The 13,427-nt window shown below is 36.9% G+C and overlaps 1 protein-coding gene across 8 annotated transcripts in view; it reads right to left on the reverse strand.

The window, feature by feature from the left end:
* Piezo (piezo type mechanosensitive ion channel component) overlaps positions 1–13,427 on the reverse strand; it is a 48,872-nt gene that overhangs the window by 8,961 nt on the left and 26,484 nt on the right. For 3 of the 8 annotated variants that reach the window (XM_090158884.1, XM_090158879.1, XM_090158881.1), the window contains exons 3-19: positions 7,298–7,396; positions 7,116–7,235; positions 6,727–7,050; positions 6,415–6,661; positions 5,848–6,004; positions 5,529–5,651; positions 5,035–5,082; positions 4,368–4,433; positions 2,903–3,169; positions 2,577–2,843; positions 2,368–2,515; positions 2,089–2,303; positions 1,874–2,022; positions 1,661–1,810; positions 1,272–1,599; positions 589–762; positions 57–347 (exon numbers count right to left, since the gene is read on the reverse strand). In XM_090158884.1, coding sequence (XP_090015010.1) covers positions 57–347; positions 589–762; positions 1,272–1,599; positions 1,661–1,810; positions 1,874–2,022; positions 2,089–2,303; positions 2,368–2,515; positions 2,577–2,843; positions 2,903–3,169; positions 4,368–4,433; positions 5,035–5,082; positions 5,529–5,651; positions 5,848–6,004; positions 6,415–6,661; positions 6,727–7,050; positions 7,116–7,235; positions 7,298–7,396 — 3,173 coding nt within the window. The remainder of the gene's footprint in view (positions 1–56; positions 348–588; positions 763–1,271; positions 1,600–1,660; positions 1,811–1,873; positions 2,023–2,088; positions 2,304–2,367; positions 2,516–2,576; positions 2,844–2,902; positions 3,170–4,367; positions 4,434–5,034; positions 5,083–5,528; positions 5,652–5,847; positions 6,005–6,414; positions 6,662–6,726; positions 7,051–7,115; positions 7,236–7,297; positions 7,397–13,427) is intronic. The other 5 variants (XM_090158883.1, XM_090158880.1, XM_090158885.1 and 2 more) reach the window with 5 other exon arrangements.

Genomic DNA, 13,427 nt, shown 5'->3' on the forward strand with positions numbered 1-13,427 from the left:
AATAACAAAAGAATAAAATTTATTCAAATATATTTTTTAACGATCAAAGAACTTACTTCAACTCCAAATTTGTAGAAAAAGTGGTTGATGAGGTACTTGGCACATTCAACCAAACCATTATCGGCAATAGCTCTATTGACGTCCGAGAAAACAATACCAGGTTTTGGGATGGGTTCATTATTACGATGGCGGTGAAATTTTTGACGTATTCTTATGACAGCCTGAACAGTAAGTACTATAATAAGTCCAATGTAGCCTTTACAGTAACTGGTCAAATTGTCAGTTTTTTGAAACCCAATCCAAATCCTGTTGTCTATTTCATCGGTTTCATTTGGGTGCTTCCAATCCTAACATTTAAAAAAAATTAATATTGATAAATGAAATAATTTTTGATTTAGTATATTACAGGTAATAACAATTAAAAACACAAAAGGTGTTTCAACACGTTCCCACACCTGAAGATGACTATGGTGCTGTTTAGAAACATGAAGTGGTGCAAATTAAAACCTTACATTGCAAAACACTTTAAATGATGATATTTTTCAAATACACCCACTATTCAAATGAGTACTACTTCAAGAAACTCACCGTACAATTCACTTTCCATCCATATTGGTCAACAAATTTTAACTGATAGATCATTTTAGAAAGTAGCAATATTGAAACCCAAAGTGAGCAACAATGGGAAAGAAATATTCTTAGGCGTTTTATTGGTAAGGCCAAGATCACAAAAAGAACGAAAATGAAATGAATGGCGCAAACCTAGAACAAAAAAAATTATAAATATATCTGAAATAGACAAACTAAAGCCATCAGCATAAGAAACCATTATGATAAGTATGACACAAAGTGATCTGTAAATGACAATTTGTTCTCAGAGTGATTGCCAAATTAGACATTTCAGAATAGGGAACTTATTTTTCACCCTTTTATGGCAAAATTACTGTTATTTTCTTATTTGAAACCAAAAATAACGTAACACTCAGAAACAATGAGGGGTTATGATAATTACATATGTTACAATTCTATATTTAATCATTATTCTTCCAAAGTCAGCAATATTTATACTACCGCAAGAGTTTAAATTACAAATAAGCCTTTGCTGCTTCATTAAAATTCAGCCATAATTACCTGACAATTCCAAAGACTAGAAACCACAACTTGCCCTAAGTAGTCAGTTATTAGCCATCTTATGATTTAAATGGTAATTGGGAGAATAGGATGTGGCATACTTATATCTGTAATGTTGCTTATGATAGCTATCTACTTACATCATAAGCAGCTAAGCAAAGAACAGAAAAGAGGACAATTTTGATGATATGAATTTCAAAGATTCGCCAGAGGAATTCGCACACTCGCTCAGCGATGAGCACAACTTTGTTCCAATTCTTTTCAATTATGTCTTTCATTTCTTGAACACCATATTTATCCCGATCTTTTTCATCTATGTCTTTTTCGTCCAAAACCGCTGGGGATGGGGTCATGGAACATTCGGCGTTCAAAGTGGATGGAGGTCCAGCGGCGGCACTTTCACTATCTCTTTCTATGGTAATCTGAGTGGATGGACTTCTTACATCTGACGTTGGTTGTTCGGGAGGTCTAAAATAATAATTTTAATTGATTTCTTACTTAAGATACTTTTAAATTATCATTTACAAACCTATAATCTATTTCGCTTATTTTCAAAAATTCTTTATGGAAGTAGTGCAATTGAATGATGGTTATTATTAGAAAAAACGTTGGTGTCAGCAACTTCAAAAACAAAATTCCCGGATCTGCTCCGTAAACCTCTAATCCTATATCCGTTTGACTGTTTTATTTAAATAACATTATTATCACGAGTGAAATAGTAGATTAAATAAGGAAGTCTTACATGTCTTCGGGAACATGCAAATAGTCCCTCCAATAGTCAGGGAAACTTTCAAATTGATAGGTGTATATCAAAATGAGAACTAGCATGGAGTAGACAATCATGGTCAACCAAAAGCCATACATGACCCTTCTCCATAAAGTATAAGAAAACTGAAGGAAAATAAATTGAGAAAACTGGTAAAAAAATCCTCAATATAAAAAAATGACTCGACAAACCTGGAAAATTGTGATGAAAAACAAGAAAAGAAACATGTAAGCTATACGGTACAGTACCACTTCATCCCCCCCCAAAGATATGACCATCAACATACAAGCGACAACCCAAATCCAGTATTTTGTCAATAGGTTTGTCACAATCAACCCCAATTTTCGGACAATTGGATTGGCAACTGTAGCGCCAGAAACTTCACTCATTTGTCGATTCACATCAGCTTTATAGAGAAAAACATTGTAATAAGCATATTTACATTTTAAATTTGTAAGAAATAAACGCACCAGGTCTAGGGACCCCAGGTTGCGCTGTTGTGTATGAAATGTTGAATGGTTCTAATAGCACCCCGTGACTTAAATCTCTCTCCACAGATTTGGCTCTTTCTTGCATGTATTGATGTAAAGTCAACCAAAACATGACGGTATATAAAATCTGAAACAAAAGGTAGATTTAATTATTTTAATAAAGTTTAGTTTTAAATTCCAAAACTAACTTTGACAGCAATTGGTTGATAGGACAAAGTATAATATTTCACCAATCCAATTTGACGGAAATTAATTTTATCGATTGTTTCGGGAAGTTCTTGTTCGGTTAAATTAAGCCCATATATGTATTGCAGAAGCAATAAGGCTTCAGCGTAGGCCACCAAAAAAGGGGAAGACTTCAAACAAGCCTGACGAGAATTGGGAGTCATCCAGAGAACACAAGACCACAAGAGTAGAATGAAAGTTAACCAACTGTGATAAGTAATGCTCCAGGTCTAATTGGTAAGTAAAGAGTTAGTAAAACCAAAATATAAAGACATAAAACTCCAATTACCATCATTATAATTAAAGTGGCAACGTAGCTTCCTTTGGCAATTAGCCTTAGTATGCTGACCACGGGTGAAAGGATAACACTTTTATATTTGTTCGTTCGTTCTCTAGAAGTCGAGGTGGTTTCATCAGGAACGGCGACACTGCCTTCGGGCATCTCACTTTCACTGTTCCAAGTCATCGATCCGTTAGGATCAACAGCCAAACTATGTCGGTGACGAGAGACATCCAATGTCTTATAAGATTTGCCCGTTCTATCATCTTCCAAAAGCTGCACATTCAAATGTAAAATTATTTTTTATTTTACACATGATATAAAATTTATACCACAACATTACATTGAAAACTAGTAAAATTCCCATAAAATTGTTAATAAGTTTAATTTTAATCCTTTGAAATTCAATGCAATTAATTCATTAAGGGTAGCTTCGCAAGATTCGTTACGTGATAGTTTGTTTAAACAGTTCCACAAAACCTTTTAAACAACACTAGGCCAGTTTAATAAAATCCAATAAATTGTTCTTCCCCATTTAAATATTATTTTTTACATTAAAAATATTATAACATTTGAGGCGAGTTAGTAGACATGGTTAATTCTAATAAATAACTACGCAGCAAGCCATACATTTTCATGCGATTATATTCAATTAAGTCATTTCAACGAAAAATTACACAATCTATAGAACATAAGTAACATAAGACCAAAGTATGACACTTCCTATTCAATGACAATGTTTTCATGTTAGTCTGTTTCAATTACTAGTTTATGTGTCAAAGTGCACGAAAAATCCCCGACGAGATGACGACCATATATATGAAAGACCAGCCAAGACTTAAATTGAAACACTTGCAACAATTTAAAATGTTCACTTTTGCCAAAATAAAAATGTTGGAATAGGAACATAAAATTGACACTTATAATCAGCCCCATCATTTGTGAAGTTAGTTCGAATTAGAGATCGCCATCACACTAACCTGGCACTTATTTTGCCAATGAAGAGAGTGGAGTGTGACCAGTTTCCTCTTAAAGGGAATATAACCTTCAACACATTCTTTACGAAAAAACCTAAAATTTTAAGGATTACCTCCACAACCAATAAACAAGCTGCCAATATGGGAATCCTTCGAGGGGGGATAAAACGAAAGGTTATATTCCCTTTAAGAAACTTCCGATTACGCAATCACTCCGCGACAGACTACCTTAAAACGAAATATTTCAATGTCATACTTCAGTTTATTAAGTTACTTTTGGTGATAATAATTGTCAGATTAATAAAATACGAAAAAAAAGTGTCGGTTTGAAACATTTTTGTTGAAACGACCTAGAGAAAAAAGGGGTAACATTTCAGCCTCAAGCAGAGAAAGAAACCGGCGTAGCTCATTAGGCAAAGAAAGCCGCCAGTAATCTGGGTTAATGAAGGGAAGAGAAGCTCAGAAAAGGGTGTATTTTGATTTGGAAGAATGCCTACTGGTGTGTCTTCGATGGAGTTGGCTTCAAAGACTTGGTTTTTATAAACAGGTCCCGAAAGGGTTAACTACAGTACGCCAAGTAATTCCATGCATTGAACAAAATATAACAATGCAAAAATAAAATTGAAAAAAAAAAAACATTAAACATCCTTCGCATACTTTTCAAATACTCGGAACATAGCAGTAGGCCTACATCGTTTAAAATTATCATACAGCCTACACTACGGGTGTAATTATTAATTCATGGGAGGGTGGGAATGGGTGTCATTTTGGGATAGACTTGGAACAGTTAGATTAGCCAGAAGTTTATAATATAGATCTTATGAGATAAGTTTCTTCGGCATTAAAACGAAACATGTATCTTTGCCGGCTCAAGGAGTTTCCCCGCCTAATAGCGGATGTGTACACCGCAACACGGCAAAATATTTACAACGTGTTTTACTCCGTAAATGGGTTAAAAATTACACAGCGTAGAGGATATTTATTTCCAGAAAAAATATGCTTTTCGGAATGCACTATTTTTCCAAAAAAAATTAGAGATAGTCCGCGAAGATACATGTTTCAAGCAAATAACATTACCAGGATAGGGAGTACTTCTCTCATAGGAGATATATTATACGCTTCTGGTTAGGCGAATAAAAGCAAAAATATCTGGAGGGTACCTACAGGGAGGTTTTCGCCATATCCGTCATCTTCTCCAAAGGACATGCAAACCTAATTCAACAACGCCCATGCAAAAATTAAAATAACAATTACACGCCAAATAAAATCGTAAATTCAATTAAGGGACGTTGGATGAGGAATTAAAAGGGTCATTTGGGTGATTTCACGATTCAAGTACAGACAAGTTTCCAGTTAGAAAAAGTTGTTTGTAAATTGTTAAGTTGTTGATTTATCATATTTTCGTTCGCTGTTCGAGACAGTTCGTTATTTTTAACTGGAGACAAAGAAGCCTCGTCAAAACGCACTCGATTGTGCCACGAAAAATAAACAAGCTAAGTGTTGAAGAAGTGAAAAGAATGACACCCAAAGCGTGAGGATATTGCACCCGTGAGGTGTCGTGTGAATAAGGTTGAACAATGTGCGTGAGGAAAGGTTGCGTTTAGAGATTAGAAGGTCGGTTGGTTACGTGGGGAATGTGTTTTTGTCGTGTTACGTACGCTTTTGGCCCGTTCACGGCGCGTCGTCTTTCGTCTCCTCAGTAAACTGGAAGTCGACTTTTGCGAACTTTGGTTAGAGATGGTTAGATTGGCAGAGCCATCGCTATGAATTTCCTCAACCACCTATGACAAGTCGTATAACAAAATACTACGTTGGCACTAGGCACACAAGTTACGGGGAGGTCACGCTTTTTAATGTATTATTAAGAAAGCCAAAAGTTAAAAAGGTTAGGTAACAGCGACAGGGCAGTTCCCGCTGACGAGGTACGACAACGGGACGAACTTGTCCAGAAGTAAGCGGACGTGAAATCGTACTTACCGGATTGAAGACCCGGTAGCGCGAGACGATAGCTAGAACCCAGTAGAGTCCTAAGACGACCAAAGGACCGACGTAAACGGTCCAGCTGAGAGGTTCGAAGTTGATGGTCCTCGCGTTTTCGCAAGTAGCATTCCTCAAAGCCGTCAGTCCCAGCAGTCTAACGATAGATTTATTGTTATTGAAGAAAAAAGTTTCTTAGTTTTAAATTTGTTTTGAAGTCTGTCATCTTAAATTATGAAGAATAGAAAGCACCGTAAAGGCTGGTTTCCAAAAGTTGTATTAGGCCTAACGGAATTTTTTTGCGCCCATTCTCGTTGCCACGCGTTATTGACTTACTGAAACGCGTAGGTTAGAAGTTCTTAAACTAAAAACAATCAAAATTGATCCGAGGTCACGGAAAAGGCATTAGATCCGTTTTGCCAATGGAAATATCGTTTCCCTACGGTGCAAGTTACTTAAAAGAAAGATTCAATACTTCCATATCCATTAACAGCCGAGTAAAGCGATACCGAAGTACTCTGTTCCTATCAACGACTGCAAATATAAGACAATTGGGGGCATATTTACCTCGCATAGAGACTCTCCGAGTCTATTAGTTGTTGAGCGTACATGGTCTGGTAGAGGAACACAGCCGTAAAGTGGAGAGCCGTGTACACGAGCAGGGACATTCGTGATACCATGTACCTTCTGCCCAGGCGACGGTTGCAAGCTAGCCAAGTAGCCACTCCCAAAAAGACCAAAAAGTATACGGAACTCAAGATGGAGGGTTGAATGATACCAGCCGCGGCGTAGAAGACCACCAATATGAACTCGCCTATACCGGCATTGGATGTTATTCGTAACGGTGACTCTTGTCAAAGGAAGCGATTCCTCACTTACCAACTAGAATCAACAACTCCGAAGCTTTCCGCTTCCGCCTACGCACTGTTTTGGACTTTGGCGACGTTGGTTCAGCCGTGTTTTCCGTGGAATTAGCGTGATCACCGGCGGAAGCTACGACGCTGTTGTCCTCGATGGCCAAATTTCCGGTACATTCGGCGCTCGGCGGACCCGATTCCACCAGCTTAAGACACATGACGTGGACGAAGGCGCTGACCAGCAGGACCAAAAAGTCCAATCCGACCAGACGGAAGCCGTCGATGACTCTGATATTGTCCATCTGGTGAAGGCCAACGGCCGCGATGACCTTCCCCTTCCAGTCACCTGCGAAAGGGCTACATTAAGACTCAGCCAAGGGGCAACAAGGTCAACGGGAGATAGCTACTCACAGTAGTCGAACAGCGATCCATAGTTGCCCAAACTGAGCAGCGTGATTTGAAAGACGATTTGCGCGATACAAATTATTAAACTGAGGCACAGAACGGCACGTATGTATCTACCCGTATGTCCTGTAAAGATACGTCACTATTAATTAACTCCAAATTTTCGATATAAATATCGCGTGACGTACCGGAGATGATAGTGGCGGTTGTTGGACCGGGCAATAGCGGGGCAATAAATAGTAGAAGTAGGTAAATTAGAGAGAACAAATTTTGTCGAAATAATACGGCTGTAAAGAGAAACAAAATCAGAGTTTAGTATTAAATTTCCCAATGACAGTAAATTACAATGGTATTAGTACATATATATCTCTTAATAAAACGGATCTTTATCAGGGTTGCCACAAAATTTTGATAATCAAATTCCCTGACTATTCCCTGTTTTCCCTGACCATTTTAAGAGATTTTCCCTGACTTTTTAAGGCCCAATTTTTATTTTATAATTGACTTTTATCAGAAGTTAATAAATTTTAATGAACTTATATTTCAGTAAAAAGGTTATTGTGATGTTGAAAAAATTAGCCAAACTTTCAAAGAAATAAATGATAATCGTGGAATTTGTCATAGATCTAGAGTTAAATTACTTTCAAAAAGTGCCCAGATAAAATTGAACTCCGTGACTTTACCCTGAATTTTTTACCAGATCTTAAAATTCCATGACTTTTTTGGGCCCATTTTTAAATTCCCAGACTTTTCCCTGACGTGTGGCAACCCTGTTTATAATTATAGAATTTATGGCACTCTTTGTTTCTATTAGATTGACAAACTGAAATTTGAGGAGGTTAAAAAATGAATTATAAGGTGGTTTCTTTCCGGGATTTCAGAGTAGGGTAAGAATAGTAAGGCTATGACGTAGCCTTTTTAGCAGATAAATTCTGGCAAGCAGACGACAAAATCAGATTTACTCCTTTACACCTCCTTTTCAGAAGGATTAAAAAGAGTAGCCCTAAGACGACCCAAGGTGATAATCACCGATTTCGTTGAAACTCGGGTATAATGTACACCTCTATGTAACTTGAAAAACCTGCAAGGGAAAAGTTGCGACGGGCTTTCGTTTTGCCATGGCAACCGAAAACGTTTTTGACAACATCATTTGGAAATTTTTCCATTGGAAATAACATGGGAATTAAAAAGTAACTAATAAAAAGTATTGCGCCATGAACTAATTTTCGCCTGAAACAAGCGAATAACAATAGCAGTATTGAGAGATGGAACACTTTGGATATAACTAATTCTAATTCCATCATGGCCTAGTAGGATACTTCTCTCAAAGGCTGATAAAATTATCGAATAAGTAGATTAGTCCATTATGAAAAGGGATAATAAAGCTAAACCCTATCAAATTTGAAGAAATTTAAAAACTTACAAATAGCTCGTAACGATAGGTCATTGAGCAAACAAAAAGACGCGAAACTCGGACCAAATAGATGTTAGAGTAAAAAACTAAACTAAGTTAAATAAAATAGCCAGAAATTATAACGGTAGACCGGTTTCGTCCTTTTTGGGACTCGTCAGTACTAGTTTTTCACTCGAAGATCTATTTGGTCCGAGTTTCGCGTCTTTTTGTTCGCTCGAAGACCTATCGGTACGAGCTATTTGTAAGTTTTTAAATTTCTTCAAATTTGTTTCGGGTTTAGCTTTATTATCCCTTTTCAGAATGGACTAATCTGCTTATTCGCTAATTTTATCAGCGTTTGCAATGCAGTCCATAGCCGTGGTTCTTTTTAACTTAATACTTCTCTCAAAGTTTAATTGTAAGAGAGAAGTGTTCCATATCTAATTCCAATTCCTTCATGGTCTAGTAGGATACTTCTATCAAATCTTAATTTTATGTACTTCTGTCGTAAGCTCTTATCTAACAACATTAAGTAAATGGTGTTCAACAAGGAAGCGAAAAAAAAAGTTTCGCGTGCATATCGGATAAGAATAGGAAAATGAAATGATTGAGGGCAGAAAAACAAAGATGTTGAGGGATTCCTAAAACGGAGCGTTGCCTCCCGTTCATTATAATCAACAAAAAACAGTTGATGGCACAGCGTATCCTGTAAGCCATCTTCTCGTTATCCAATTCTCTCGAGACCCGTTTGACCATTAACTGGACAAGAGGATTGCGAACGGTGTCACCGTCGTAAAATTTTCCTGCCCAAAAAAAAACGACGTAGCCAAAGGTACGAAGGACATTTACGTGGAAAATTATAGAAGCCAAATTAATGCAATATCATAATGCCGGGAAGTTAAAATGTACACAATGACCAAAACATGTCATTTTCAACTCTTCCCTGAGTCAGTAGTGTCGGACAATTCTCGTAATGAACATATAGAAAATTAGAAATACATTTGTGACAAAGGGTGTTGGGGATTTCCAAATAAAAATAAACCCTTCAAACGGGAGGAACAGGTACCAAGGACGAGTACAGCCGTGGTTCTAATTGCTACAATATTTTCTTCATATTCGAATTCCTTGACTTTTCCCTAACTATTTTAAGGCCAAAATTTCAATTATTTTTTTAACTTATCGAATTTACTTCACCATATTTTATTATAGACGCAACTCTTCGGTTAAATTTTAACTATAAATCGTTTCATTTTAACACTTAAAAATTACCAGATCGTAAACATAAATAAATCCCAACAAGGAGCACCCCACACAAGGAGAACGCAACCCGTCAAAGGTCATGCATTTTCTTGTGTACATTTTTCATTGATTAGACGCTTTAGCGCCCGCTGCCGTCGGAAGAGGAAAATTCGGAAATTGTCTCCCACCCCCCTCGGAAAAGTTCGTCCAATGAAATTTGTACACAACACTGCCTTAGCGTGTTTAAAGGCTAGCTGCGTTCTCCTTGTGTTTGTTACTCCTAGAATAAACTGCATAAAATGTTCGAAATAAATTTATTGAGTTTCTCAATTTTAACAAATTCTTAATTATTCTTTTAGGCCTATTTTAATATTTCCAGATTTCTGACTTACGGGTAGCAACACCGCAGTCTTATAAAAACAGTTACCATAAAAGTCCCGGTCAGGGGCAAGTAGTGCCAAAATGGCAAAATGTTTCTAATAGTGAGTACTAAAGCAATAGTGCGTGTAAAAAGCGTAAAACCAATAACTAAAAAATTTCAAACAAACCATTTTAAGTTATAAATTTTAAAATTACGTTCCATGGTTATTTTTCAATAATTAAAAGTTTTATAAAAGACTGATACTTCAAGGAATTAAAAACATTTTATTTACAATTTGAAGCTTTCGGACCGCGGTCCTTCCTCAGCTAGTCAATAATACATTTTAACGTAATAACGTTATACATCAATTAGCAAGAATACAACAAAAATAATAAATGTAAAAGTTGGATTGTTAATTTTTTAGTATGATTCAGAGTTTAGATATGTTTAAGATTTTTGAGTACAAATTGCATTGCCACATTGGTCAGTAAATTACCACGACTTTCAGCTTTTTCACCTCTGAGCACTATCTAAACGTGTTTACACTGTTCCATTATCGTCACAAGAATGGTCCAACCAAATATTATCTAGAACCGCGTCTGATACTGCTATAATAAGAGTTTAACCAGCAATCGGCTTAGGACGAAAATAAACCGATATGAAAGTACAATTAAGATAAACGGAACTTTAACGTTTATATAACAAAAAACGCGATATGTTATACAGGGCGTTTCAAAAGGTTATGCATTGGGCAACATTTGAAGGAGTTGTAGGGGGTGAATTGAGAAGTATGCCTGTTTCCCCCCCCCCCCATCTTCCTACGATGAGTGAAAAGAGCGCCAGAGAGCTTCAAAGTGTGGCCTACAAGCCCCTGGAAGTAGGCTGCAACAATCGAAAAACCCAACAGCAGGGAAACGCGAACATTAAGGTTTGGGTTCGTGTGATAGGTAAAAAAGGACTTTGTAAACAAATCGAGGTAACCAGCGTAAAAAAGTTAACTTAAACAGTATTTAAAGTCCCTGCTACTTCCCGGGGCTAGTAGGCCACACTTTGAAGCTCTCTGGCGCTCTTTTAACTCATCGTAGGAAGTTGGGGGAAAAACAGGCATACTTCTCAAATCACCCCCTACAACTCCTTCAAATATTTGCATAACCTTTTGAAACACCCTGTATCACCCTGTATAGTTATTACGTTACTTATGGGTTAAGGTAGATATGGCCCAAATTTAACACGTTTTAGACAACAATAGATTATGAAGAAAACTCAGAAATTGAGTCAATTTAAATCGCGTCTAACAAACGTTTTGGTTCTATCTGGCATGGTTTCTCGGGCATGCATCGATTTCAACGGGCGATTATTGGCGAAGGAGAGATTTTACTCGGAGCCAACTCATTAGAAGAGGCTTTCCCCTCGCGGCAGTATGACACGACATTAGGGCCGGGATCAATACAGATCCATGTGAACGGAAAATGCATTAGCAGAGGTTCTTCCGCTTAGCGTTAGCGGTTCGCTAAAACCAACGGAAGTTCCCTTAGTACCAAAGTAATCGATTTAAAAAAAACTGACCCGAGATTCTACAGAAGACTCGATAATGGGATTAAACTTCGTAAAAAGGAACTAGAAATATTGCCTGATCAAAGCTACCGAGAAATACGGTAATTTTGATGGACCAAAGACGATTCTATTAGATCACGTATTTATTTCAATTTCAACCACGAATATCGAACTGCATTAGGTACTCTGCCCTCAGTCGCTAAGATAGGAGGGGCTTTGTTATTATGACGTCATCCACGCGCCGTCGCTCAATATTATTTTTTTTTCAAAATTCAAAATACTTTCTCCATTATTCAAAATATTTTCTCCATAACTCAAAATACATTTTGCATTTTGTTTCCAAATGTTTTTACAAATGCAGTTAGAAATTAATAACTCCAAAAACGTTCGGAGTTTAAAGCCAGTCAAAGATGGCTGATTTTGTGCATTTTCAGATGGTTTTCGTTTCGTATCTTATTTTTATACGCGAAACATCGCCATCCAGAAAATACTACGTGATATGAATTGCTTAATCTATCCAATGTAAAAGTCAAAATTGTCCAAAACGCAACAGGAAGCTAACTTGGCCGCTAGGGGTCGCATGGGAAAAATATTAATGTTTGAGAAATCCAGGTATTCCGAATAAACGAAATATGTACAAATATTTATTATATGCACTCTCAGGAATTTTGGCCGAAAAAATTGGGCTTTTGAAACACTGTGTGCCCAACTGCCCATCCTAGACCTCGATGATTGATATAGTTTAATATCCACTAATGTAAAACCTATTCAGCGATTCCCTAGAAAGAATTGAAGCAGAAAGCCTGGGACTTGCAAGCTACTCTTTATATGGTTCTTGTAGAACGGAAATAAACTGCATACGGGCCCGTGGGAAGAACACATAAGAACTAGCAGAAGACCGATATTTTCTGGATGCGCTACGTAATAGTGCCATCTATCGGTGACAAAAATTAGTATCAGTAAAATATTTTCTGTTTGCGCTACGTAACAGTGCCATCTATTAGTGACCAAAATTATTTGCAAAATATTTTCTGGATGAAATACGTAACAGTGCCATCTATCGGTGACAAAAATTAGTATTTGGAAAAACGCGATAGATTAGACATAATAATGTTGATAGACCTAGAGTAATGTGGAGTTGAAGTCACGTGTCATTTTTTGTTTTTGGGATAAAGATGGCGCTAAAACGTAGCGAATCCAGAAAATACGCGTTGTCTGCTAGCTGTCACTTCCGTATCAGTCTCTCGTAGAATTGTGGATCTATAATATTTAATATATCTATGGGTGAACATTAACGGGAAAAATTGCTGTCAGGCTTAACGGATAATTTTTGCGTCAAAAAGAAACCAGAGGTCACGGACATTTAAGTACACACAGTCCCCCCGATGTATTATCTACATTTTAAATATTAAATATTAAATTTGAACAAATTTTCAAATCATCTCGTACATAAACTTAATAAACCCAAGAGGAATTTTATCGAAAATGAATGTTTCGAGTTACCTGGCTTTGGAAATAAGGTAGCGAAAAGTGAACACGTTAATTTAAATTAATTTGAAGACAAACCGAATTTTTCGAGTTACCTTGTTTTGTAAATAAGGTAGCGAAACGCAAATGTTTTTTGGAGTTAGATTGCGCCTGTATCAATTGGCACGAAGTTCAAATATGACAATAGTGCGTACGCGGGTTGTGGGGTCCCGCGAATTGGCCAGAAATCTCACTTAAAACAAAAATTTCTAAATGCAACCGAAAACGTAGTTCAGAAATGATC

The sequence above is a fragment of the Leiobunum rupestre genome, chromosome 9, assembly GCF_980474605.1.
Source record: "Leiobunum rupestre chromosome 9, qqLeiRupe1.1.hap1, whole genome shotgun sequence".
Taxonomy (NCBI): domain Eukaryota; kingdom Metazoa; phylum Arthropoda; class Arachnida; order Opiliones; family Sclerosomatidae; genus Leiobunum; species Leiobunum rupestre.